This window comes from Athene cunicularia (genome assembly GCF_003259725.1).
Source record: "Athene cunicularia isolate RWA chromosome 14 unlocalized genomic scaffold, athCun1 chr14_part1, whole genome shotgun sequence".
NCBI classification, from domain to species: Eukaryota; Metazoa; Chordata; class Aves; order Strigiformes; family Strigidae; genus Athene; species Athene cunicularia.
Genome location: NW_020799118.1, coordinates 11,969,632 through 11,995,520, shown reverse-complemented (window position 1 = coordinate 11,995,520; position 25,889 = coordinate 11,969,632). Strand labels below are relative to the sequence as shown.

Below are 25,889 nucleotides of genomic sequence, written 5' to 3'. Positions count from 1 at the left end.
TTTTTTTTCATTTTTTTTTTTTTTTTCTCCTCCTTATTAGGGATAGTGCCAGTTTTTAACCACATCATCCTTTGTTTAAAGGAAAAAAAATAAACGACATTAATTGTATCAGACCCAGATGGAAAAAAAAACTTTATCAAGTTTAAAAACCGACAACAACAGAACTTGTATATTTGGCTGATTAAAATGTAAGTTATCAGTGCTCTGTCCTCGTTTCGTGTGCGTGTGAATGATCAGGGTGTACAGGCCGCTGCTGAGGTGCAGTCTGGTGGGGTGACTCTGCTGCTTTACTGTTTCCGAGTTGTTTGTGGTGTGGAATTTGGCTCGAGGTTCAGCAGATGCAGCCTGAAGGCAAAAAGCTTTTCCCGCTGTCTCTAATGGACAGTCTTGCACAGTCTGGTTACCACAGCAGAGAAACAATTACCCTCAGGCTGCTATCTAACCCAGTCGCTGTGTCAGAAGGTCAGTCTCCGAACTGTCACGTGTCCCCTATGGGGATGTGACTGGGGGCTGCCTGCCCAAACCGTGGCGGGGAACTTGCTGTCCTGCTGTGGAGCGGCTGGGTCACCTGCCCGTGGGTAAAGGTGTAAGCCCCAGAGCTGTGCCCCCAGCCTGTGCTTTTTTGTGCCCCAGGGCACAGTTTGAGACAGTGACTGGCTTCAGGGATAGCAAGATGAGCGGTGCCAGGAGAGGTGCCCTTGCTGTCAGCTCCACAGAAATCACCTCGGTTGGAAAAGACCTTGAAGCTCCTCCAGTCCAACCATGAACCTCACCCTGACCATTCCCAACTCCCCCAGATCCCTCAGTACTGGGTCAACCCGACTCTTCAACCCCTCCAGGGATGGGGACTCCCCCCTGCCCTGGGCAGCCCATTCCAACGCCCAACAGCCCCTTCTGCACAGAAATCCTTCCTCAGAGCCAGCCTGACCCTGCCCTGGTGCAGCTTGAGGCCATTCCCTCTTGGCCTATCGCTTGTTCCTTGGCTCAAGAGACTCATCCCCCCTCTCTGCACCCTCCTTTCAGGGAGTTGCAGAGGGCCAGGAGGTCTCCCCTCAGCCTCCTCTTCTCCAGACTCAACCCTGCCAGTTCCCTCAGCCGCTCCCCATCAGACCTGTGCTCCAGACCTTTCCAGGAGGGAAGAACTTTAATGGTGGGGACAAAACTGCTGTGTGGAGCCTGGGGGGTGGATGGAACCAGATGGTAGGGAGCAGTGGCCTGACTGATGCCTGGAACTGGGTTTAACCCAAGCTCACAGAGTCCCTTGCAGAGACGCTCAGTTTAAGACACGGCAGCACTGGGGGAGTGGCCGAGCATCTTGCCTGCCCCGACACACCTGCCTGGGTACTGGTTCTTGTGCCTTTGCCAAAGCCCTCACCAACCACTTTAGCATGATTTCATACCCTCTGTGAAACGTATGACCCACAGGCGATTGAACCCAGCTCTGAAACACAGATTTATCTGTTTTCCTACAGCTTCTTTGAGGGCTCCTGGGTGCAGCTTTGTCCTCCCCCTTTGGCTGTGAACTGGGACTGCTCCTGCCCCGAGTTAGAGATGAGGAAGGTGGAAGTCAGAGATGCTCTGATCAAAGCTGCCTGGCAGCCTGCGATAACGGGCTGGAAAGCGGCAGGATTGGTTCAGCAGCCCAAGGTTTCAGAGCTGGCTCCTAGGGTGTGAAATTTCACAGCTGATGGGACTTGACTGGTGTCCAGGAGGAGCTCGGTGCCAGGAGCGAGATGGGAAACCTGCACTGCTGTGCTGCCTCCATCCTCGCCCCTACCTTTTCTCAAGTACTGATAATGTTCCGAAATTGTGCTGCAGGAAGAAGGGAATGAGGGGGTGACATTCCCCTTATCCCCACCTTCCCAATTCATAACCACCCATGGTGAGATGTGGCCATGATGTGCTCTAATCACACCTGTTCAAATTGAATTTGGTTTTTTAAAAAAAGGGGAAAAAAATTGGATTTATACAGGAAAATCCTTGGTTTATTTTTGATTTCTTTAAGCGATGTATGACCAGCATCGGGTAGGATGGTAACAAAAATAGTAAAAAAAATTGTCTGAGAGCAGCCACCAGGGCTGGCTGGCAGCCGGGGAAGCGTTGCTGGTGGCATCGTGGCCGGCTCGCGTGGCACGGGGGCTTGGGTGGGAAAGCAGGCAAGTGCAGCAGAGCAGGGGCAGGCTGGCATCCCCGGATGCCCTTCCTGGGTGGCTCCTTCATTTGATCTTGAGATCCTTCAGCGCTGACTCCAGGCTCTGAAATGAAACGGGAGGTCATTCATCATCAGCTTTTTGCTTTTCAAGGCAACTGGAGGTGGTTGGGGAGCTGAAAGCGGGGCACAGCCTGGGGGGAAAGCTGTCCCCTGGGAAGCCAACCTGTCCCCGTGGGGAAGAGATCCCAACTTTGGCTGGTTTTGGCTAATTTTTCAAGCCATGTGGGTAAAGCCGAAGCCAGGAGAGGGTGCTGGATCCCTGCATAAGGCAGGCATCAACACCCCAGCTCTGATAACGAGCTGTAGAAGTGCCACCCAGCAGTGTCCTCCACCCAGGAGATCCCACTCAGGCTTGTGAGACCCCCGTGGGCAGGATGGGCCCCACCACCCCAGCGAAGAGCTGTGCAGCAGCAGCAGGGTGAGGGGTTGCAATTAGAGCTGTAGCTAAGGAGGGTTCTTCAACACTGGGTGCTACCAGCCTGGGGGGACCACGGCACCGTGGGGACGCCTTACCTTGACATCCCAGATGCTCATGCCACCGTCCATCCCTGTGGTGCAGAACTGTGAGCAGTTGCCCTTCCCTCCTGCCAGCACCGAGATCTGGCTGCAGGGTGCAAAGAGGCAGGGGGGAGTCAGTCCCAGGTCCTGCCAAGCCCTTGGGGCTGTCCAGTGGGGGTGGGGCTGGACCCCTTCACGTTCCCCACCCACATGCAGGGATGCTCTGGGAATGCCCAGGGATGCTCAGGCACTATCCCAGCTCCTGGAGCTGGACCCCTTCATCTCCTCCACCTGTGTGCAGGGGTGCTCAGGGATGCCCAGGGATGCTCTGGAGCTGTACCAGCTCCTGGGGCTGGAGCCTTCCCAGCTCCCACCTGCATGCAAGGATGCTCAGGGATGCTCCTGGCATGCCCAGGGATGCTCTGGGGCTGTCTCAGCTCCTGGGGCTGAATGCCTCCATCCCCCCCACCCACATTCAGGGATGCTTAGGGATGCTCCAGGAACACTCTCAGGGATACCCAGGGATGTGCTGGGGGTGTTCCTGGGCTGTCCACAGCAACAGTCAGGGGATGCTCAGGGGCCAGCAAACAGATGGGGTGACCCAGCTGAGCCTGTCCCTTCACCCACTCACCCCCCCCCATACACACCTGATGCTGTTCTTGTGCAGGGTGTCCAGCGAGGCATTGGTGGTGTCCGAGCTCGCTTTCTTGTCCAGGTTCTGGAAGCGCTCGCGGGCGGTGAGGCCACGCTGGGAGCTCTGCTTGGGGACATCCAGCTTCCCCCCAAAGGTCAGTGTGCCCTGGCTCTCCTCGTAGGTGAACAGCATTGGGTAGCAGTCATGGCCCTGGGGAACCAGGTGGCCCTGCTCAGCACCCTCCTGTCAGGCCCAGTGCGGTGCCCACCCCACATCCCCAGCACAGACTCACCGCAGCCACCAGGCTGTTTTCAGTGATGAAGGTGACGGCCAGGAGGGGCAGGGTCTCGGTGCACAGCGAAGCGACACTATGAGGAAGGGCAGGGCGTTAGCAGCCTGTCTGCACTGAGACTTGCACAGCTCATAACATAGGTGGAAGCCACAAGACTACAAGGAGAAGACACACTGCTCTCCTCCATCTATGTTTGGCCCAACCCAACTCAGATATCTCCATCCCCGGGTTGGTTTTGGGGTCAACCCCCCTGGCACCCACAGCATGGCCACCCCAGCCCCTCCCAGTCCACTCCTCTCCTCAGCCCCACTTACGCCATCTTCTTGTTGGCATCAGCGAGGCAGAGGGTGCTGTCGTGGCTCACCCAGGCCACACGGGCACCGCTGGCTGAGAAGCAGATGCTGTGCACCCACCCACAGCTGCTGCTTGACTCGAACATCAGCTCCCCAAAGGGCATCTTGGAGCCCCATGGCGTGGGGCTGGGCCGCTCCTCCACCTCCTTGATGTAGGCTGAGAAGATCCTGAGAGGGGGGAGAGTCTTGCCATGTGTCCCTGGACACAGCACCAGAGCTGCCTCCATCCCTGCCCCTTCTCATGTCTCAGTCTCCCTGCCAGAGCCCATGGGGTGCCCCGTCATCCACCCTCCCTGCTCCTCACCGGCATTTGAAGTCACAGGAGCCAGCAGCCAGGAGGACATTGTTGGGGTGCCAGTCGAGGCTGAGGACTGTCGAGCGGATGGGCTTCTTGATGTGCTTGCAAACCCACCTGCGTGGAGAACGGTTGGTATCAGTGAGGGAGCATCACCACACCACGCTTGGGAACCCTGCTGAGCTTTCCAGAGGGCTGGCTGAGGGCGGTCAGGACTCCAAGCACCCCAGGAGCTGCCCTGGGCCACCATCCTGCAGTAGCAGCTTGGGCACAGGGAGTACCTCCCTCCATCTCACCATCTGTCTCCATCTCCTCCTCCGGCTCCTGTCTCACCTCCAACTCCTCCATTCTCCTGTCTCCCTTCCCTCCCTCCCTCCCTCCCTGTCTTCTCCATCTCTCCTGCATTCCCCCCAGGACAGACCCATGGCAGAGCCTCACCAGTCGTTCTCCTGCTCAAAGTAGCAGATGGAGATGAGGCGGGAGCCGCTTCCCACAGCGAACTTGTTCTCCTTGGGGGACCACTTGACGCAGCGGGCAGCCCGGTTGATCCGCAGGATGACCAGGGTGGGTTTCCAAACATTGCCCTTCAGGGTCCAGACGTAGGCATTGCGGTCGGTCCCACATGTCACCAGCCGGTTGCTCTCTGGGGCCCAGTCGATGCCTGGAAGCCAGAGGGGGGTGACGGTGGCGCAGAGAGCCATGGGGATGGGGATGGGTCACTCAGGGATGGAGGCTATATGAAGGCAGAGCTGTTCTGGGTGGTCTCTGCTCCAGAGTCCCTCTTTGCCCTACTCCCACATCCATCCCAAAACGTCCCACCCAGCCCTTGGCAACCCTCACACCGCAAAGCATTCCATCCCACCCCATCCCACATGTCTTTCTCATCCATCTATCTCATCCCACTTCATCCTTCCCCATCCCTTCCACCCCATCCCGTTCCCTCCCAACTCATGTCACCCCATCTCTTCCACCTATTCATACTTTCCCCTCCCTCCCATCCCATCCCATCCCATCCCATCCCATCCCATCCCATCCCATCCATCCCACCCCTGGGTGCTTTCTGACATGCCAGATCAAGACCAGGAGAAGTAGATACAACCTGCTCCCTCTCCTCTACCCACTGCACAACCCCCATCCAGAAGCTGCTGGTGCCACCGAGTGGGGCTGGGACTGGCTCCAGGGCAGGGCCACCTACCACCCATGTCCCCATCTCCTCAGTCAACCAGGACTCACCTGTCACCTGCCCATTGTGCTCCTTCAGCTCATGGACTTTGCTCCACTTGGCCCCATCCTTGCGGTAGATGTGGACCTCGTGGTTGTTGGGACAGAGGGCGATCTCTGCAGGGTGAGAGCAGCCGGGACAAAGCCCTCCCCTGGGTCATGGGCTCTGCCAGCAGGGAGCAGAGCTAGACAGCATCGACTTGCCCCTTCCACTGCTCCAGGCTCAGCAGGACACAGTGGGACCCCACTGAGCCTCATCTGTATGCTGGGGTCCCACCAAGCCCCCCTCTATGGGAAAAGAGGGAACCTCCCCCAGACTCTCCAGCCCAGCATCCTCCCTTCCCCAGCCTGTGGTCCCACGGGGCTGGTGGGATGGGGTGGGACAGGATGGCTGCGGATGCTCAGCTCCCATCCAGCCCCGCCTGCCCGGCACGCCGGCCGCAGCAGAGAAAGCACTTTTTGTTCTCTCCCACATCCCCCGCGCTGTGGCCGGGAAATGCCAGCGGCCGTGAATCACTCAGCTCTGCTCTGCTCTGCTCTCCTCTCCACGTTTCATCCATCCCTTCCCACACCGGCTGCTGTGGTGCCCGGGGGCCGGACGCTGTGCTGGCACCCCCAGCACCCGGCTCTGCCCTGGCAGCAGGACCGGGGGACGCAGGGTGACACGTACTGTCCCAGCTCCATAATCTGCCTGTGGCAGGACCTGCTTCCCAAAACACAGCCCCAACCCCGCTCTGCCCCGTCCAGGGGGGGCATCACCCACTGCAGCGATGCTCAACTGGGACAGTTGGTGCTTCAGGCCATCCCTGGGGATTTTGGGATGGGGTGCTCCGGCCACACTTACGGGTCCGGTCCTTGTTCCAGGCGTGGCAGCTGATGGGCTCCAGCAGGAAGCTGTGGTAGGCCATGGCTCACAGGCTGGGGACAGGGCGAGACCCCCGTGGCTGTCAGGAGATGCTGTTCTGCCCACGGGGATGAGCCCCCAGTGGGACCCCCAGCTCCCAGCCCCACTGAGTGTTCCCTCCCGCAGGGATCAGCCCCACATTGCAGCCCACTGTGTCCCCCCTCTGCCAGAGAAGGGGTTTCCCTGAGGATTTCCAAGCTCAGAGTGGGCAAGGGAGGGTCCAGGTGGAGCTGGAGGAGATGTTCCCCATGGTGCTGCCTCGCGGCTGGGCACCCCACGCTGAGTGTCCTGTGGCTGGGTGCCAGATGGGTACCCCATGGTGAGGCACCCCATAGCTGGGTGCCACATGGGTGTCCTGTGGCCAGATGGGAAGCAGGGGCCACTTCCAGGGACTTCCAAACTGCCCCATCACCCTGCCCCAGCCAGCTGGAGCTTGGTGGGCAGGAGGGGACGGCGGTGCTGGCACTGCCAGCCTCATGTGCATCCCAGAGGTCCCTCCACGGGCAGCACCCCCTCGCTCTAGCTGCTCCCACCAGTCCTGTGGGGCTGAATCCACTTGCTCCTTCCCCACGTCTCATTTAGGATGAGCCAAAGCCCCAAGGAGGCACCCCCATCCCATTCCGTCCCGTCCCATCCCATCCCCTGTGTGCTCAGCCCCGGCGAGGTGGTGACTAATCCCTTCCCCTGGCTGAGCTCCTGCCGCTCCTGCCAGCACCCATCAACCATTCCGGTGCCACGGGACAGAGCAGCTTCCCACAAGTCCCCCCCAGGTGCCACAGGACCAGGAAGGGCTCGAAGCAGCGGTGCAGCCCCTCGGCCACCCAGCCAAGATAACACACGGATGTAGGGAAACACCTCGCCAGGGCATGACGGACGGGGATTACTCACAGTTTGCCTCTCAGCTATTTTGGGAACTCCCTGAACACTGCCCGTTTTCTTTGGCAGCTATAAACAGTATAAGGGAAGGAAAAGAGTCCCTCCTAGCAAACCTCTGTCCCTGGGCTGCTGAAAAGAAAATCTGTGGGGCTCCATCACCTGCCTTTTGCATGGGAAGAAATCCCAATGTGATGCATGGCACAAGCCCTGCTGTCACACACCCCACGGCTGAGCCGCTGCTGAAACACTCGTCCCCACCGGCCAGGGACAGGGGCACGGCTGAGCAGGCAGCTGCCCAGCCCCAAACCCAGCAATCCTGACGGGGTTCAGCACGGGGTGACCCCCAGGAGGCTACAAAGCCGCTGCCACTCGGCCACCACGCTGGGGAGCGGAAGCTGTTCCCCTGCCACTGGGGTAAAGCAGCACGGGCTGCTCGAGCGCCAATCGCTCCCTGCAGCGGTTTATGTTTCATTTCCCCCAGCAGCTGGTTTATGGCCAGTTCCCTGTTGACACCCCATGGGCTGAGCTGTACTCCTGCCGTGGAGGGGGGAGCTGTGGGGTGACCCCTGGGGAGCTCAGCAGCCGCTTCCCCAGCATGGAAGTGCATCACAGGGGCCATGTCCATGTACCTGCTTGATACAGAAGCTCTCAAGGGAGGAAAATGGGAAATTTTAGGTCAGACAGGGTGGGATTGGGACCTGATGCAGCTCCATTATCTCCCTGGCCAGCCCTGAGTAGTTCGGAAACGTCCTCGGAGGAGATAACCAAACCTTAGCAGAAGCCAAGTGCTGGGGGCTCCTCCCGGCCCCAGGAAGGAAGCCTCGAGCCGGAGGAGCTGTATTTTCACTTTTGCTGAGCTTGATGGGGTGGCAGGACGTGGGTTTGCACCCACTGGAGCAGGGACACAGTAACAGTCCCAGTGGGAGCTGTAGGACACCATGAAGACATCCGCGGCCACCACGGTGGTCTGGTCCTCCCGCACCACCGAGCCCTCGCCACCCCGCCCCAGGAGCCCCCCTGCGGCAGCTGCAGGGTGTCACCCCCTGCCATGCTCCTGCCAGCCAGGTTGGGGACACCCTTCCTTGGTCCTCCATGTGGGTGTGGGGTACCCCAGGAGCCAGCCTGGCCCTGGGGGGACAGCGCTGTCCCAGGGTGGCTCGGACCGTCCTTATCCTCATGCTGGGCAAAGCCCGAGGCAGTTGATGCCTGAGGAGGAGAGGCATCTCTCCTGACAGACAGCTGACTGCAGGCAGCTCTGGCTCTGCCAGCACCAACCCTCGTGGGACCCTCACTGGGGGACCCTTTCCAACACCCCACAGCTGCCAGGCCTCCAGTAAGAGAATAAAACTCAAACTTGCTGCCAAAGCTGTGGGGAGAAAAAAACAAACCCAAAACACTGCGACAACAAAACACACGAGTGGCGCGACGCTGCCTGCACCCCCCTCAGACCCCAAAGCAGCCCTGGCCAGGGGTCCCCACCTCCCCTCGAGCAGGGTGTGAGCACCGGGAGAGGCTACGGCCACAGCCCCCCCCCCGGGACAGATCCAGCCCCTCACCGGGGCGGCAGAGCCGGCTCCCCGCTCCTTACCTTGCTGGGCAGGGCAGGCAGGGCTAGTTCATGGACTCTGGGCAGTCGACACGAACGGCAGCCCGGAGCGAGCGGCGGGAGCTGCTGGCTGCCCCGCCGAGGCAGCCCGACTTCCCTTTTCCTCTCCGAGAAATGCAACCACTTCCTTACGTGGGCGTTGGGGGAGTGCAGAGCAGCTCGGCGGCCGCCCTGCCCCTGCTGCGAGCCAGGCCTGGCCGCCATCGCCGCACGTGGATGGGCCACCAGCCCCGGGATGCTCCCGGCAGCCCCTGCTGCTCGGTGGGATGTGGGCAACTTTTCCCCGGTGCACCGGGAAAGGACGTGGCTGGGAAAGCAGAGGGGAAGGACCCCCGTCCTCTCCTCCCAGCAGCGGGAGGGCTGCTCGTCCCCCGGTCCCTGGTGCGTTTCAGGGGGACGGATGCAGCAGGGTGGCCGTGCCTGCCGGGGGTGGCCCGCAGTGGGCCACGGCTGCCGTCAGAGCCCACCCGGGGCGAGACGCGCGTCGGCATCGCCTCCCACGCCCAGGGAGATTCGCAGCTCGGCAGGACCCTGCGGCGCCTGGATCCGGCACCCTGAGCAGCGGCTGCTGCCGGTTCCTGCATCCCACTGAGCCCGGGGGACCCTGGCTGGCTGCAGTCACAGCTGAGGGCATGTACCCCCACCTACCAGACATGCACCCCTCGAGTTTTTTTCACCCCTCATGCTTCAGAGCAACTAATTTTTATTCCTTTCCCAGCTTGGCAGAATAACTCCCAGCAGCTTAGCTCCTGCTGTAAGTGTTGGGAAGGAAAGACGGGCTCCAGCTTCTCACTCCCCTACTGCAGTCACACGTGGACAGAGGAACTTACCCCTTCCCTCCCTGAGTAACATCACAGAAGTGGGACAGCAGCACATCAGGGTCTCATACAGGGAGGGCAGGGCCCCAACAGGGCTTCTCAGCTGCAGGATGCTGGTGCAAAACCTCGTATGTGTTGAGCTGCAGAATTAATCCCTCCTATGGGCTCCGCGGGGTGGCACAGAGCAGGCAGCTCATCACTCCCTCAGCCAGCCAGGCTCCGTTAGCCAGGCTGCCCTTTGCACATGTCGCCGTGATCCCAGCAGACACACATGGAGATCCCAGGATGCCCCCGAAGGGTGGTAAGTCTCTGCAGCTCTGCTCAGGAGTGAATCCCCACGGTGGGGAAAAGCCCCTCTCGGGAGCAGCAAGCCGCCCCGTCCTCTGGCAGCAGTTTGCCCATCGCAGCATCCAGCCTCCCGCACAGCATCGCTGCAGCAAAACAGAGGGAGCTCGCACCACAGCTCCCACGTGCCTCAAAGTTGCAGCTTTTTGAAGTTTCTCCTGCTGCCTGCAATTTTTCTCTAGTCCTTTGGCTATGAGCTGCTCTCTCAGCTCTTCACCAGGGTGTCCCACTGCTGCCTCCTGCACCAGGACTAGCAGCTTTCATCCGTGTGGGAGGACGCAGGACAGACCATCCCTCTGCTCATCACTTCACGTCAGATCCCTTCCAGGCGAGGAGGTGGATGAAGGTCGAGTCAGTTCAATAACTGCAGCAGGACTCGGTGTACGTTATTAAGGGAAGGGAGAGTGTCACCCCAGTGCTGCCTGCGGAGCGGTTCCTTGCATTTCCTCATTGCTCCTGGTCTCTTGCCAGGTCCAACTCAAGGTTTGGCCAAATCCTTTACTCACTTTTGCCTGTTTTCTGAAGTGGAAAGATCCTCCTGCATCCACGGCAGCACATCTTGTGATGCTGAGGGCCTCTGCAGAAAGGCCGTAGAGGAACTATCCCCCTGCACAGATGCTGGAATGTTTTTTTGATGGGCTTTTCTTCAGAGGGGAGGCAGAGGGGATGAAAAGCAGTAGCAATTCTTTCCCTTCAGAGGCTGGGGAGTTTTCCAGGCAGGCTCGTGGAACAGTCCCCAGCATCCCCACTTGCGTTGAGCCCCGTTTCTTGCCCCCAACAGTCCGTTAACCCATGCGTAAGGTCAAGCACATGCAGCCAGCAGCTACCCTGTAATTAAAACTTGCAACCACAAGCTCATCGCACACATCGCCTTCAGAGGTGCCATTAACCCAAACGCACGTGAGCGTGCGCTCGGGAGCCTGGTGCTAAACACACTCGTGGATCATCGCCCACACCGGACACAAAGGACAGTGTCAGAGAGGGAGGGAGGCGACCATAACAATGGTAGAGGCAAACCCACCACCTCCCTTCCCCGTGCTCACGGATGCTGGAGGGGAGATGACAGCAGAACATCCTCCGTTGGAAAACCAGAGAGCCCCTGGCCCCCAGCACTGATGGCGCACGAGTCTCCCAGCCCCACGCATGGGGCTGGTTTCCGTTGAATTAATGCCTTGAGTGATGGTTGTTTATATTCCTCTCGCTCGGTCCTCTTCTATTATAAATATCCCCAATCTTTTTTTGATCTGACTTCCAGTGTACTTCTTTCTTTCAGACAGTAACATCCAAGAGTTTCAAACTTCAGTTTGTTGGCTTTTTGGAGCAAATGAGCTCATTCTACCTTCTCCAGCTCTTTCACACAGAAAAAGAACAAGGCGTAAACACTTAAGAGACCCATCTTCTCCACTCATTAGATGATTTTTTCCATCCTTGGACCATATATTTTAAAATTTTTGTTTATTTAAATACTTTTTAGAAATAAACTACCGTACTTTCAAAAGTGACTTCAGAAACCATTTCATTACTGTCTGTGAGATATACACATCTAATAGTACATATGGAGATGGTCAAAGCCAAACCCATGCTCCTCTGTCCATCCACCAAGGCTGGTGGGGTCACTTCAATCCAAAACACACTTAACTCCTTCAGCATTGTATTCTAGCTGATAAACTCGCCCCCACCACAAGTCATAGTACACATCAGGCCATTAGAGTGCAAGAACTGAGGTTAAAAAGTCATTATTTTATGTTTAGAAGGGAGAGAAAATTGCAAAGCCATGCTTGACTGCCAGGGACAGAAGGTGGGAGACACAAAACAACCTGAAGGAACCTGAAAAACAGTTCATGCTCTGCACACAAACAACACTGCACTCGAAACAATCCAGCTCTGTGATGGGACACAGTTCACTCGCAGCAGAACAACAGCAGTTGTCAGCTTTGTGCACTTATCTTCCACCCTCCCTTTTCAAACACTCAGAGCTGAGAAATGAGCAGTGTGTGAAGCAACTCTGGTTTCAGAGGAAGTGGTAAATTTAGTCATTGGGGGTTTTTTTTAAGACACTTCTGCATTTTCAACAAAAATGACAAAGTCTTAAACCTTGTAAAGCAGTGCTGTGAGCCAGATAATCCCCTCCAGAGCACAGTCTGCCTCAAGGCAGCAATACAGTTAAGAGTAACTAGACCACATGAATAAAATAAGTTATGTGCAAATGCCTCCATGAGCCACCGAGGCTCAGAACTGAACTTCAAAAGGTACAGTCACCTGGAGACAAGGATCTGCACAGAAGCCAGACCACGCTGATACCTCAGATAAATGTGCTTCATTTCTCTACCAGTCGTTATAAACACAGAATTTTATAGGCCGAGCACTCGGCTCTAACACAATGTGCAGGCCTGTGTAGCTTCACAGACTTATGAAGTTATTTGCTTTTAATTTGTCATCCTAAAATCAGGCTCAGCAAATTTTTTGCCTCACTTTACACATGCAGCTTTCCACCCCATATCCTAGGCACCGTGCTCGGAGAAGTCTTTGTGAAAATCCTAAAAAGTAACTACAACTAATTGTGGAAAACTATGAATCGCTAAACGGACAATAAAAAAGACATTCAGGTTAATCTGCTATTATTACTGGATTAAATACTAGGCAGACAGAATTAAGAGTACTAGGACAAAATCATTCATCCTCCAAAATCATCACCTCAAGGGAACAATTCCTCTGAAAGAAGCCCAGCTGAATCTTCATATCCAGATCATCAGACCTCCAGGTCAACTGTCTACTTCAAGAAACTTTCAGTTAATATGAACTTTTCCTGTTTTAAGGCCTTAAAATATCAGTGCAGGGTTTTCCCCTTCTCTCTCTCCAAGTTAATTCCCTTCATACTCCTTTTTTAATCACTGCTAATGAGCACCAAAACAAATAATCAGTTTTTCTTTTTTTTATTATTATTATTTCTAGCAGACAATTTACATAAAATTCCCCTTTTAAGTTAGTGATTCATAACTTCCTGCAATAAACTACTTAAGGAGCAGCTTTGGTAAAGAATGGAATGAAACAACCAACCAAAAAAAAATATATAAAAGAACAATCACAGCTGATTTTCAAACCAACACAATTCACCAAATTTAGATTCAAATGAAAATCTGCCAAGCTGTATTTTCTCAGTGTTTCCAAATATTCCACCTTCCTCCTCCCTTTTCGGGTTTGTGCAGATGTGGGAGCTTCATTCTGTCAAGCAGTTTGTCCTGCTAGATCATGGAAATCCATCTTTACATGATTCGTAGACCTTGAATAGAAGACTCTAAAGTCTTGAAAGAGAGAAAAATCTTAATCACAGTCTGCTACAGTATCCTGTGTTAGATAATTCAGTGTAAATGCTGATGCTAAGAAAAACAATTAAAAGCTCTGAAAACTTGAGATTAGACTCATATTCAAGAGCCAGAGATCACTATAGTCACTTCATTTCAATCTCATGCATATCTAGATCAATGATTCCACCCCTTCCCCTGAAATTACATTAAAGCAACTTAAATATCACCTCAATTTCTCATTTGGCTCCTGTCCCCATCAGAGCTTTCTGGCATTAGAAAATACAGACAAGCTTCTTTTTCTAAAAGCCATGCAGAACTCTCGGCAGCCTGGGGAGGCCAGCAGAGTCCTCTGTTGGCCACTCCTCAGCAAAGCAAGCATTAAATTCTTCCAGGGTTTTCAGTACAGTGGTTACTCTATTTTCTAACTGTCTGAGGTAAGTTCTCACTACTTTGGTAAGTTAATTATGAGGACCATGTTCTGGAGAAGGACAGTAAGCAGAATTCAAAGGGATGGGAGCAAGAAGAGGCAGTGGGCTGTGTCATACCAATGATAGCTGCAGCCTGATTGTGGCTGAGGTAGAGGTTGGAGAAGGAAAGAATTAGTGGGATTCATTCCTACAGGCACATTAAGCAAATCCATTAAAAAACTAAATCGGGATTAGCACCATCTGCTAAACAAAGTGTATCTGCATTTACACTGAATCTTGGATCTGTCTTCCTTATGGAGTTCACCAATAGTCTTGAATATTCCAGTCTGGATTTCCTACTGCTAGTAAAACCTGCATTAGGGCTGAGCCCCAGAAGTTGATGCTAGAGATCAAAAACACCCCACCACTGCTCCCAGTGCACATAAACATGGTAGTAAAAGCATACCTTGAAATCCCAGATGGTCATTGCTCCATCAATGCCGGTGGTGCAGAATTTACGACAATCTCGTTTGTCTATCTCATAAATAGACACTTGGCTGAAAACAGAGTGATAGCTGTAACACAGACACCCGTTCCACAGAGCCAAAAAGCTGGGGAATTTGGGTTGAATTCAACTCCTACTCTCTCAAAGGGAGACATGAGTATAGCAGATCTTATGCTAGATTTTTGGTACAATGCTTCAGAAAAATAAGCAAAGAAAAAAGACATTGAAAGCTCTTTTTATTGCTTAATGATTGTAGCCTAAACATTCTCCCTGAATAAAGACATTGCTCCAGAAATGTTAGCATCCCCTGGGCTCACATAGTTTTTTAAATGAAAGGATGTTTTACTCTATTAACCAGAAATCCTATTATTAAATACACATGGAAATAGCATCTGAAATAAGAAGCTGGTATGCGAATTCCTGTTTCAGGTGAATTCTGCTGACTACATTTTGCACAGTGCTACCAAACTCTTGAGAACTATCCACATATTTGATAAGATAAACTGTGTTCAAGTTACAGAACACATTAAACACGAGCAAACAGCAGTAGCTTGCATGACATGTTAAAGATTAACTTGACCAGCTTCCATGTAAGTCCCAGAAATGAGACAGCTGTTAGTGACAGACTAAAATGAAAAGGGGATACCAGCTAAACCCATCTGGTATAACAAATCTGTGCTCTCCTAGGGTTTGCAGTACATCCTGGGAAACCAAAGCAACAAGGGGACCATTCCTTCCCCTCGTATTGCAGCCAAGACACTCACGTTATACTGTTTTGGTGCAGTGTCTCCAGGGTAGTGTTACGATCTTCTGTAGTGGCTCTTTTATCCATGTTTCGGAAGCGTTCCATAGCAGAAATATTGCGCTGGATGCTCTGTTTTGGAATGTCTAGTTTGGAAACGAAGGTCAGCAAGCCACGGTCATCACAGTTAAAAAGCATGGGGCAGCAGTCATGGCCCTGCAACCAAACATCGTGAAAACATGTTAGGAAACATAACCAACATAATTACCATTTCGTTTTTCTGCTGCTGTTAATTGCAGAAATGCCAAGACTGACACTATGGAACTTGCTTATTACTAGTTTTGTAATGTATGGTGTTTCTCCCTCTTCAAAACACTACATTCTACAAGAAGAAAATAATAGACACTTACAGCTGCCACCACACTGTTCTCAGAGACAAACGACACACTCAGGAGTGGGAGGAACTCTGTTTTCAGCTGCGAAACCCTGAACACAAGAACATTTGTTAGAAGACTTCATTGAAACCTCTCATTTTTGGCTCCCAACAAAAAAAAAAAGAGACCGTTCCCACACAAAGGTTATTGGAAAAGAAGTCAGTGTAGCTCCATTGTCCTGAGGTGACACCAGAAGGTTTGAATTTGTAATAAAGTTTTAACCTAATGAAAGTGTCCAGGAAGGTCTATAACAACAATGAAGTATTCCAGGTGAAAGACTGAAGTTATCTAGTATTGTGTGTAAGCAGTAGCAAGACTTTAAAAAGAATACCCCCAAAAAGGTTTAAATTGATAAAAGCTATTAATTTCATATGCACATAAAAACCACTTGAAGTGCTTGACATCATCTTTTCAGGAGGAAAAAGTCTGTATGCTAAATAAGTCAACTTTTATGATTTTATAATAAATGAGAAATTAATTCTAGGACACTTTATACTTGATGAAATCTCCAGCCAGGTACTTATACAGCTGTAGCCACCTGAACCGTACTTCAAAATGAAGCACAGCAATTCCTGGATGATCCACCAGCCATCTCTGCTATCAAAACATATGGAAATCTCATCCTCCTTGGTTAGAAAGCCATAGACACTGAAAAATTACTCAGATCAAGATGAGGAGCAAAAGAATTATTAATGAAATATTTTGTTGGATTGGAAGGTGTAAATTGAAACATTTCAGCAGCTGTGTCTTAAGGACACTGGCTAGAATTAACATTTCATGAAAAGAACAACTTATTTTCCAGATGCTCGTTGGGGATAGGGTCTTAGTAGTTACAGAGTGAGTGTGTTTCTGGATTCTCCTGAATCCATTTACAAGGAAATATTGTTTCCCCAATCACTGGAGCAGAACATTGGGTTGTTGGGTTTTTTTTCAAATACTTTTCCCATCTCCCCCCAAAGTAAACTGACTATACCCTCACTGAAAAATTCTTATAAGAAATTTAAATTATATAATCTAAAGTTCTAAGAATCTACCTTTCTTATGCAGGCCTCAAAGAGGCTCCTGGAATCTACAGCAAAATTATCAAAATTGGAAACAGCAGTCACAGCTCTTGTTGCAAACACAATATTCCACATACTGCTTCCTTTTATGTCAAAGAACTAATAACTAACAGAAAGAACATACTTACATCATATTTTTCGAGGCATCAGCAACTGACACAGTACTATCGTGACTGACCCAGGCTAGGCGGTTACCACTGGCAGAAAAACTGACACTGTGCACCCATCCGCCACTTCCAGCGCCCCCAAATTCTGACATCAGCTGCCCAAAAGGCATTTTGGAGCCCCATGGTGTACTGGCTGGTTTTTCATCCACTTCCTTAATATAAGCAGAAAAGACCCTGCAAATACAAGATTTCAGCATGAATAAAGACAGAAAAAAAAAAAAAAACCTCCTGGGAGCTGCATATACATTTCACATTGGAAGCAAATAGATGCATTCTAATTTTACCAAACTAAAATACTATGGTATCTTTAAACAACAAGCCACTAGTGACAGGGAAGCTTCAGTATACAGAGAGAAAGCAGTAGTACAAAGGTGTAACGCGTACAGGTTTCTCATAAATGCTGTTCTTGTAACTATTTTTTTTTTTTTTCTACAAAATGGCACAAAAACATACATTGTCATTGCATTTTTCCACTGTGCTAAGATTTCCCTTTCCTCCTTTTGCAGTGCTAATAACTCTCACAGTCAATTCTTCAGCAAGAGAAAAACCAAATTGCACTGTATAATCAGAAGCTAGTACAAACACCTACAAAATTACTCACTTTTTAAGAACATTCACTTTTTAGCAGGATTTCAAAGAAAAAAAAATGTTCAAATGCCAGCAAAGGGGCTCTGAGCCACCTTATTCTGGCTCATTATTGAAAGAATGCCTCAAAAACCTGAAATACCACAATGTTTTTATAGGTTTTTTCCCAGCACTACAATTTTCAAGATATGTTTAAATAGAAAGCCTCCCCCTTTCATCAAATTCCTTCTGCATGATTCAGACATGCCACAATATGGTGTTCTTGACTGTTACCATGGAAGTTACTGGGACGTCACAAACATAGGATTAGAGTCCATTGAACAGGAGGAGCAAGTGAGCTACGCCATACTACTACCAGAGAAACGTTTCCGTATAAATGAAAAACCATGATCAAATATTCATGATTGCAGTCAAACACAAAAAGGAATTATTTTATAGTGAGTTTAAGGAAACGTTGCTCCCTGCTCTCTGTTTTTTAAATCTTTTACATGTGTGGGGTATGTACTTCAAAAGGTACCCATATTCAGTTTAATCAAATAAAGCTTATCGTTTGGAACAAGAAGGGTTTAACTGAAGCTATATTAGGTACAGATTTTCAGAGAATTAAGTATGAATTTATATTTGGCTCTATCAGTTTAAATATCATCTAATGATAATCCTTCAACAAACTTAATTTTATAGACATCTAAAAGGACGGTTCTTTTAATGTATGGAAATAGGACGATGTTTAAAGCAACAGCCTTTGACACAAGGAAAGACCTTGAAGATGCTGTTAGTTTAAAGAAAAAAAGTCTTTTCCCCTTACTAAAGTCTCCCTCTCAAAACCAAAATCATCTCAGCTTGAAGGCCCCAACCTTCAAAGAACATTGGGAAATGACTTTCATTCCCACGGCAACATTGTTCCAGGCAGAACATAAAATTCACACCTATGAGGTGCTGTTAGCTATATATATATTTCTAAAGACAAACGTAAAGACGAGCTCATCTAGGCCAGCCACCAAAAAAACCTCTGCTGAATACCTATCAACCTGGAGCCTCTTCTACCCTTCATTCTTTTTCCAAAATGTCTCCCACTTAGCTGCTTATTAGTTGGCAGTGGCTCTGGCAGATCCGTTTCATAATTTTCTTCAGAACCACCTATCAGAACAGATGCATATTTCAGGCCCAGATATCTTTATTATCTTTAATATGTAACTGAACATTCCCTAGAAGTGACATTCTGAAGATCTGTACTCATCATTTACCAAAGAGAATACTCTTTCATAGGTTTTGGGAAGAACCAGAAACATAAACCCAGTACCAACCTCCCTCCACTACTTTTCCTTACTTTAATGTTTCTATCATGGAGATTTCCATGATAAAAGCAGCAAGACTGTTAAATGACTCATCCTAAAGCACAATGTTAAAGAAGAGCAGAAAGTTTCCTGAATGTTTTAAACCAAGATTTGCTTTTTTCAAAATGTCCCACATTTTCAGAGAAATAAGATGCAGGACAGAGGGCGTTTTCTTATGGGAAACAAAAGACTAAGCAAGTCTTCTAGAGAATGCTCCTAGAAAATTGACTGAGCCACACCTTGACTTTCTTTACCCCCCCCCAAAAAAAAAAAAAAAAAAAAATCACACTGAACAGAAAATTATGCAAATCTAACTTCTCAGCCAAAACAGGACAGAGGAGATAATCAGTGATGCAATGTATGATGTACAAGAAGCACTGAACAAAGCCTGGAGACAAAAGAGCTCAAGTCCAAACAGATGGATAGATAGATAGATAGATAGATAGATAGATAGATAGATAGATAGATAGATATCAGTGGACCTAATGTCAGTCCCAAGATGCTTTATGAGCACACATGAAAAAATTTCCACATGTGAAAAGCAGCTGCTTCTGGAAGATGAATGAGCACATTTTACATCACATTTTTTTTGTGAAAGGAAGTGAACATGTATAGTTTATCTAATTAAAACCGGAGATAAGGCAGGAAAGGGAGACAACTCTCCTCTTCATCCCAGCTTCCATTTAATGTCTCTCCTTACATAAAAAGGTATCAAAGGATAGAATTTAGATGCATGGGTTCCATTCTGAAATAAGGAATGTAACAGTCAATTGCACTTCCCCCTCCCACTCCTTCTTAGTCATTTTTAGTACACTATTTGAAGCTTAAAAATTGCCCTATTACATAAAGAATTTAAGAAAAGCAGCTTTCATTATTATTCAAGGTACAAGTAAAATATGAATTAAAGTCAACCACTCTGGAGACAGTTCCCCATGCAGGCTTCACTGCCATGACCCCAATCGCTCAGCACAGAGCAACTTGCAGGACCTGTCCCTCACAGTGTAATTTCACAATCAGTTTGAAAGACTATGCCATCCATCTCACATGCCACTCTGTTTTTACCAGCCTCTTTTTTAAAATGCTCTTCAAAAATGTGTCTGGTTCCATTAGGTTTCAGGTGGATGAATTCCCTGACCCTGCTCACCACTGGGCTGCAAGAACATTAAGGCTGGCACAGGCAAAGGGAAGAGAACAAGTGACTCAGGGAAAGAAAAGATGAGATACTGCCTTTGAAAGTGCCAAGTAACTCTGAATTTTGGAACTGCACCATTAGGATATTGCTTTTTAAACTCTAACTAGCAGTGTTGGTGTTCTACAAGATAGCACCTGCTAGTCCAATTTCAGCATAACAACTAGAGCTCAGCACTCGGCACATGCATAGTACTACTACTTCTGTGTACTGCTAGTAAAGAAACCCACCAATTCATTACATTTAGGCATGAAAACCTTGACAGATACACGCTAGTAGTCCAAACTCTGCATGCAGTAGCACCAAAGCCAAAGTTTCTCAAGCTGGATATTTTATTTTGGTAACAACAGTATGCAATGAGCCATCTTCTATTCTAATCCCAAATGCATGATCTACATGCCCATGCTACTAACTTGAGCCAGTGATACAAATTGATTTACAGATACTTTATCTTCTCTCACCTGCACTTGAAGTCACAGGATCCTGCAGCCAGCAAAACATTGTTGGGGTGCCAATCCAGACTAAGGACAGTGGAACGAATGGGCTTTTTAATGTGTTTGCTCACCCACCTAAATTTAAAAAAAAATAAAAATAAAAAAAATATATGACTCCAGACTCCCTCAAATCCATGAAATACTCCTCAAGAACACTCCTTGCCATAAATCACCCCAAAACACATCACTTTTGCAAAATACACATTTTAAATCCTATAAAAAAACTCATGTTAAATATATATCTCTTCACCTGAGCCATATTGCCTTTCCAAGTAATTTTCATAATGCATCAGACAGAACTCCTTCATGCAAATTTTGCCTGGTCCTTTACATCCTATGAGTAAGAGCTCACTTTTGACTGCAATATTGAGCTAAGAAGCACTATTTTTTAATATCACTAAGTAAAAATCCTCTCTAGCTCCTTCCAATGAGTTTTACAGTCATCTCTTTTGCCTACTGACTTTTCTAATGTTTAATAATACGACTGTAAAATTACTGTAACAAGTAAATGGGCAAACTGCCAGTTATATGACTAGTTTATACATCTCAATTATTTGAAGTACAGTGAAAAGTGGTCCTGATGTTGAATGCATCAATATTAGCCTAAACATGTCTCAGCAGATTTAGTTTGTTTGAACTATTTACAAAAAAGTAATGAAATCTGTTATTCACTTGATGGCCTTTGGGATGATGGTGCTTTTTCTCTGAATTTACTTTCATCAGGCACAAGCAGTTTTAAGGATCACATTAAGTTTTGTCTCCAACATAATGGGTTTTGATTCTTCTGCAGACAAGCGAAGCAGAGAAAAATATTAAAAACTGAGTATGCTGGAAAGCACGAAAGTCCAAAATAATATTTAAAATGTACTTTGCAGATGGTATCGCTGTTTACCATCTCCACATGGAAGACTGCATGCAGCACGGCAGACAACTGTGTTTTTATACATGTTTATGCAACCCAAAACAACAGATACTCAACATACTGATTTCACCTACAGGTGATATGGTAAATGTAGCTCCAACATGTGCCACTACAAATGTAGATCCATTTAAGATCAGAAGCACTAAGTTTAGATACCAAAGGAAAAAAAAGTTAATAGTGGAAGTATTTGTGATAGTCCTGTCTGAAATATAATAAACTATGATAAAAATACATGACAAAATACAAACAGGTAGATGACAAGCTCAAACATCTTCTAGTAGACCACCCTGGAGATAAGTGACAGACTTGAATTCTTTAATGACAAGAAATGGCCCAAAATAACCTATACAGAAGTAAGAATCAAGTCAAGGTTTCTTCATTCATTCTGGAAAAAGATGGTAGTGGGGAAACATTTCTGTTTTTTCAATCATACAGTTGTGGTAAATAAATTTTTACACTTTTAGAAAAGCAACATATATTTATGGCAGTCCGTTGGAACACATCCACACTAACATGTATAACCTGAAAATAGTCTATCAGGTGCTTCACCAGAGTAAAGAAGTAAAAGAGGGAATCCTCTCCCTAAGATGTAAAAAGTCCACAAAGGAACTGATGAAACCTATCCCTCTACATTTCTTGCAGCTTTCAGGAACTGGGAAAATAGTAACCTCGTTATCATCATTAAAATCCAGACTTCAGCTTCCCTGTGCAGATGTTAAAGGTATAAATGGAAATTAAACAGCTCACCAGTCATTTTCAGATTCAAAGTAGCACACAGATATAAGTCGAGCTCCACTTCCCACAGCAAATTTATTCTCCAAGGGTGACCATTTCACAAAGGTGGCTGCACGATTAATTCTCAGGATCACAAGGGTTGGTTTCCACACACCGTCTTTCTGACTCCAGACATAGGCATTACGGTCTGCACCGCAAGTTACAATGCGATCGCTTTTGGGAGCCCAGTCAATACCTGTAATTTAGAGTTCACATTAATAAACTTTTGCCTTTAGATACTGTTTGCTTTACAGTTAAGCCAAAACAACCTACCTCAGAGCCTCCTACCACAGAGACGCTTATTACTGTTATGTTAGTACTCCCATTTTTCACTTATTCTCTAGGCACCGTTTTCAACTGTTAGGGATATCGGTTTGTCCCTCCAGCTTTCATCCAAATCGCAGATCCCAGATTGCCAGCTCCCACCGGGAATCTGCCAGCTGAGGAAGCCCACCCTGCCGGGCCTGCCAACAGGTGGAGCTCTGCAGAGCGGCTGAGGCCTGCCCGCCCGCACGCTTCAAACCACCGACGTCTGCAAGAGACCCGTTTCAACAGCTGAAACCCAGCAATTCTGAAACTCTGCACAAAGCCTCTCACATCATTGTCTGCTTGCTGCCAGACCGCAGTTATGATCGAAAAGTTTAGATAGCAGGGGTTTGGGTTTTTTGTTAGAAGTTATCAGTCTTTATGTACTGATTTTTTCCATGCCTATTCAATCTGAGAAAGAAACATATACCAAACAAAAAAAAAACAAATGCAAAGAATGAAATGAAGCCTTTGTTAAGCCTGCCATTGCTTCTTTTCCATCCTATGCAATGAAGGATGTTCTCTACTAGGTAAGACTTTCCAGTCTTATTTTTCATCTTTCCTTTAGCATCCTTCTTTGAGATGCAGACTGCAATCCTGAACTCGCCTGCCACAAAATGATATTTCAGTGTTTTTTCATAAGTGCGTTCAGTATTAAAAACACTCCTTAAGCACACGAACTGAAAAAACTATAAAAGATGAGGGAAGAATTTGTACTAATTCTATCGTATTATTCATATATGGTCTATTTCAAAATAGGCTTATGCTTAAAAAGTTTAATTTTGAAGAGGCTGGTAGTCTGAAACCACAGTTACACGAGTCAATCTAGCACTGCTTTTGAAAGGGAGACCATCCTGCCTCTCTTCACTTCTCTTGCCTGCCACCTCCCTTGCACCAGCACCGGTGTTCTGACCCGTGGCACATTCAGCTTTTTAGCTTAGAACAAAACTAAGCCAGCAAAGAGGGAATAATGCTTTTCCTATAAGAGAACAAAAGCAGCTCACCACAATTCCCTGAATCAAGACACAGAAGGCAAGGCAAGGGACCTTGTCCCTTGTGAGCAGAAGCTGGAGTGGCAGAAGTTGAACCACTCCCATCAGAGGCAACAAGCGGTTTGATCAATCTCCTGTGTCTAACCACAGTTTAAGTCTACTCTTTACAAAAACAACCACAGCATTTAGTATTCCAAAGGTATACGCTGTGCAGGAAAGCAGGGAGAGCTCTTTTCCCAAGTCATGAATATTTGGCTTCTAACACTAACATGTACGAGTAAAATGCAGAGAAATGTCTTTGGGGAACAGCATGCCATTTGTAAATTTAGCCCAAGTGACTCTTCACAAAAGAGCACGTTCAGCTGTGCTCTTTGACAGCAAGAATGAGATAAATTGAATAAAGTTCCTGCAAAATGCTGTTGGGCAGATACTTCTGCCCATTAGTGAGCTGAGAACAGAATAAAGGATATTCCTGTTTTGGGCAAGTGCTTGTATTAATTACTTTAATTTCCTTAGAGAATAAAGCCCTTGTAAAAGTATCACCATAAAAAAACCCAGAAATATAAAAGACTACCACAGCACAATCACCTTCTAAAAAATAACACCTTGTGACTCATTGTGGCAACTCTTTTTACATTTTCATTGTGGATCTACAGATACTCTGGGCCTGCAGTAAAATGGGCTCACTGATGGTTTGTTTTAAGTCCAGGACTGACCACTTCAAGTCTTTATACAGTCCTTAAAAAAGGATATTTATTGCTGTCAGAAACCATAAATCAACACAACAGTTATATACTTGATGAAGTTTTAATACTACCATTTGAAAGGGAGCAGCATGTATCACCAGAAGAGTTTGTGCTACATCTAGATTACTTCAATAGACTGCAATTTTATTCTTATTATGTCACCATGGATGAAAAATAAGCAATAGATAAGAAAGGCTCAGTTACTGTACCAAAACGTCTAGAAATGAAATAGGGCTTTTCTTCCTAACATTCACTGCATGCAGTCCAGAAAAACACTGCAAAGCTGTCCGTAAGTGGGAATGCCAACCTATAAAAAGATCTATTTACTCAACACTTGCAGATTTCCTGTTCAGATTCTTGACTGGGGAAAACAGGGGGCGAGCAAAGTTAATGTCTGGCACAGCACAATCTTCTCTTACCTGTAATATGTCCATTATGTTCCTTTAGCTCATGAGCCTTTACCCACTGGTTCCCGCTCTTCTTGTAGATGTGGACTTCATGATTATTAGGGCTAATGGCAATTTCTTGAAGGAGAAATAAAGCAATCCAATAGTACAGAAGGCTTTTCAATACCAAACACTTTACTTGGAAAGACTTTGCAATCTATTACCTCTATTCTCAAATTTCAGAGCATTACGTGGGTTTTGTGAACAAAGGGCCAACATCCCCAGATAATCTTATATAATGACATTCATAACGTGGTCAGGAATATACTGCACCAAACGACAATACATCTGGAACATAACAGTCTACATTATAGTAGAAAACCAGGCTATTAAAAGAAAAGGCTGGTTTGGGGAACATCAAAATAAATGGTCAAAGAGGGTAAGGGCCAGGTCATCCTCATGAGGTGCAGACCAAGAGGCAAAGCTTTTTGGAACACTAGTAAGCCTAGATTTGCTCATATACCAGGGATCCGGCAATGGATCCAGCATCTGAAAAGGTCAGACTTAGAAGATGTGTGCTTTTTGGATTGTAAGTGGGACATTTAACATGTAGCACCATGTATTTGACCATACCTTCCCTAAACGTGATCCAGAACATTACAGGATCACAAACTGACAGCAAAGTGAAAACAGCAATTGAAAAAAAAATTAAAAATTAAAACTAAAATATTACTTACGGGTACGGTCTCTGTTCCATGCATGGCAGGTGATTGGCTCTAGTAAAAACTGATGTAGAGACATTCCGAGTTAAAGATATTCCTATGTTGTAAAAATTGAAAAAGCTGAAAGGTGTAAAATTGAAAACAAAAGACTTCTAAATTCAATAATTACTGAAACAAAATCAGCCTTCAACAACTACCAAGATAGTTTCAGTCCAGTATTACAACTTCTTACAGAAGATCACAACTTAGTAAAGAAGGGCACTAACGAGCTGCCTTTGCCATATGCCCTGATGAATTTTAACTGTCCTGCTTACTACAGCTAATTGTAATTGCCCTAAAAGCCGTATATGCTTGCTTCTTTGTGTATCCTCACAGACGAGAGGGCTGGTTCTTAGGAAACCTAACAAACCTAATTATTTCACTATAGAAATAGAATACTTGGGGGAAAAAAAAAATAAAACCAAGGGACATAACTAAGTGAATTGATTCGAAATCCTGACATGTATCAAAGCTCATAGGCAGCACTACAATAAAATATTTTTCTTGTCTTTTTCAGGTTAAATTGGTGTGTCCAGAACATTGATATGTAACTGTAATCTACTGATGTATTGTTTGATGAAGCCATTTATATGTATTCTAGGGAAAAATTATTAAGATTAGTAATTAATTAATAACTAATGTCTTCAAATTAATTCTAGCACAAAACTGTTTTATAGTTAGGCTTCTTCCCCCATGACATTCAAAGGCTAATAGAACAAGCTGAA

General features: G+C 47.6%; 2 protein-coding genes across 2 annotated transcripts; both read right to left on the bottom strand.

The window, feature by feature from the left end:
* Positions 1-1,958: 1,958 nt before the first annotated feature.
* Positions 1,959-9,050, bottom strand: ARPC1B (actin related protein 2/3 complex subunit 1B). Its single transcript, XM_026858617.1, has 10 exons — positions 8,874-9,050; positions 6,350-6,423; positions 5,518-5,622; positions 4,723-4,945; positions 4,294-4,401; positions 3,951-4,157; positions 3,637-3,712; positions 3,358-3,554; positions 2,726-2,816; positions 1,959-2,255 (listed from the first exon to the last, which is right to left on the bottom strand). Exons 2-10 carry the CDS (start codon positions 6,411-6,413, stop codon positions 2,217-2,219), a joined length of 1,110 nt encoding a protein of 369 aa, XP_026714418.1. The 5' UTR covers positions 6,414-6,423; positions 8,874-9,050; the 3' UTR covers positions 1,959-2,216.
* Positions 9,051-12,971: 3,921 nt separating this feature from the next.
* Positions 12,972-25,289, bottom strand: ARPC1A (actin related protein 2/3 complex subunit 1A). Its single transcript, XM_026858868.1, has 9 exons — positions 25,141-25,289; positions 24,437-24,541; positions 21,947-22,169; positions 20,245-20,352; positions 16,637-16,849; positions 15,424-15,499; positions 15,036-15,229; positions 14,233-14,323; positions 12,972-13,356 (listed from the first exon to the last, which is right to left on the bottom strand). Exons 1-9 carry the CDS (start codon positions 25,202-25,204, stop codon positions 13,318-13,320), a joined length of 1,113 nt encoding a protein of 370 aa, XP_026714669.1. The 5' UTR covers positions 25,205-25,289; the 3' UTR covers positions 12,972-13,317.
* Between the last annotated feature and the right edge of the window lie 600 nt (positions 25,290-25,889).

What these genes read in the sequence shown, in the direction of transcription:
- ARPC1B (XM_026858617.1), bottom strand. Translation starts at nt 6,413, where the DNA reads ATGGCCTACCACAGCTTCCTGCTGGAGCCCATCAGCTGCCACGCCTGG. An exon ending in TTTGAGCAGGAGAACGACTG is followed by an intron (nt 4,402 to 4,722) that starts GTGAGGCTCTGC and finishes TTCTCCACGCAG; the next exon opens with GTGGGTTTGCAAGCACATCA. An exon ending in GATGCCAACAAGAAGATGGC is followed by an intron (nt 3,713 to 3,950) that starts GTAAGTGGGGCT and finishes CCTTCCTCATAG; the next exon opens with TGTCGCTTCGCTGTGCACCG.
- ARPC1A (XM_026858868.1), bottom strand. Translation starts at nt 25,204, where the DNA reads ATGTCTCTACATCAGTTTTTACTAGAGCCAATCACCTGCCATGCATGG. An exon ending in TCCTGTGACTTCAAGTGCAG is followed by an intron (nt 16,850 to 20,244) that starts GTGAGAGAAGAT and finishes TTGTATTTGCAG; the next exon opens with GGTCTTTTCTGCTTATATTA. An exon ending in GATGCCTCGAAAAATATGAT is followed by an intron (nt 15,500 to 16,636) that starts GTAAGTATGTTC and finishes TCTTGTGTTCAG; the next exon opens with GGTTTCGCAGCTGAAAACAG.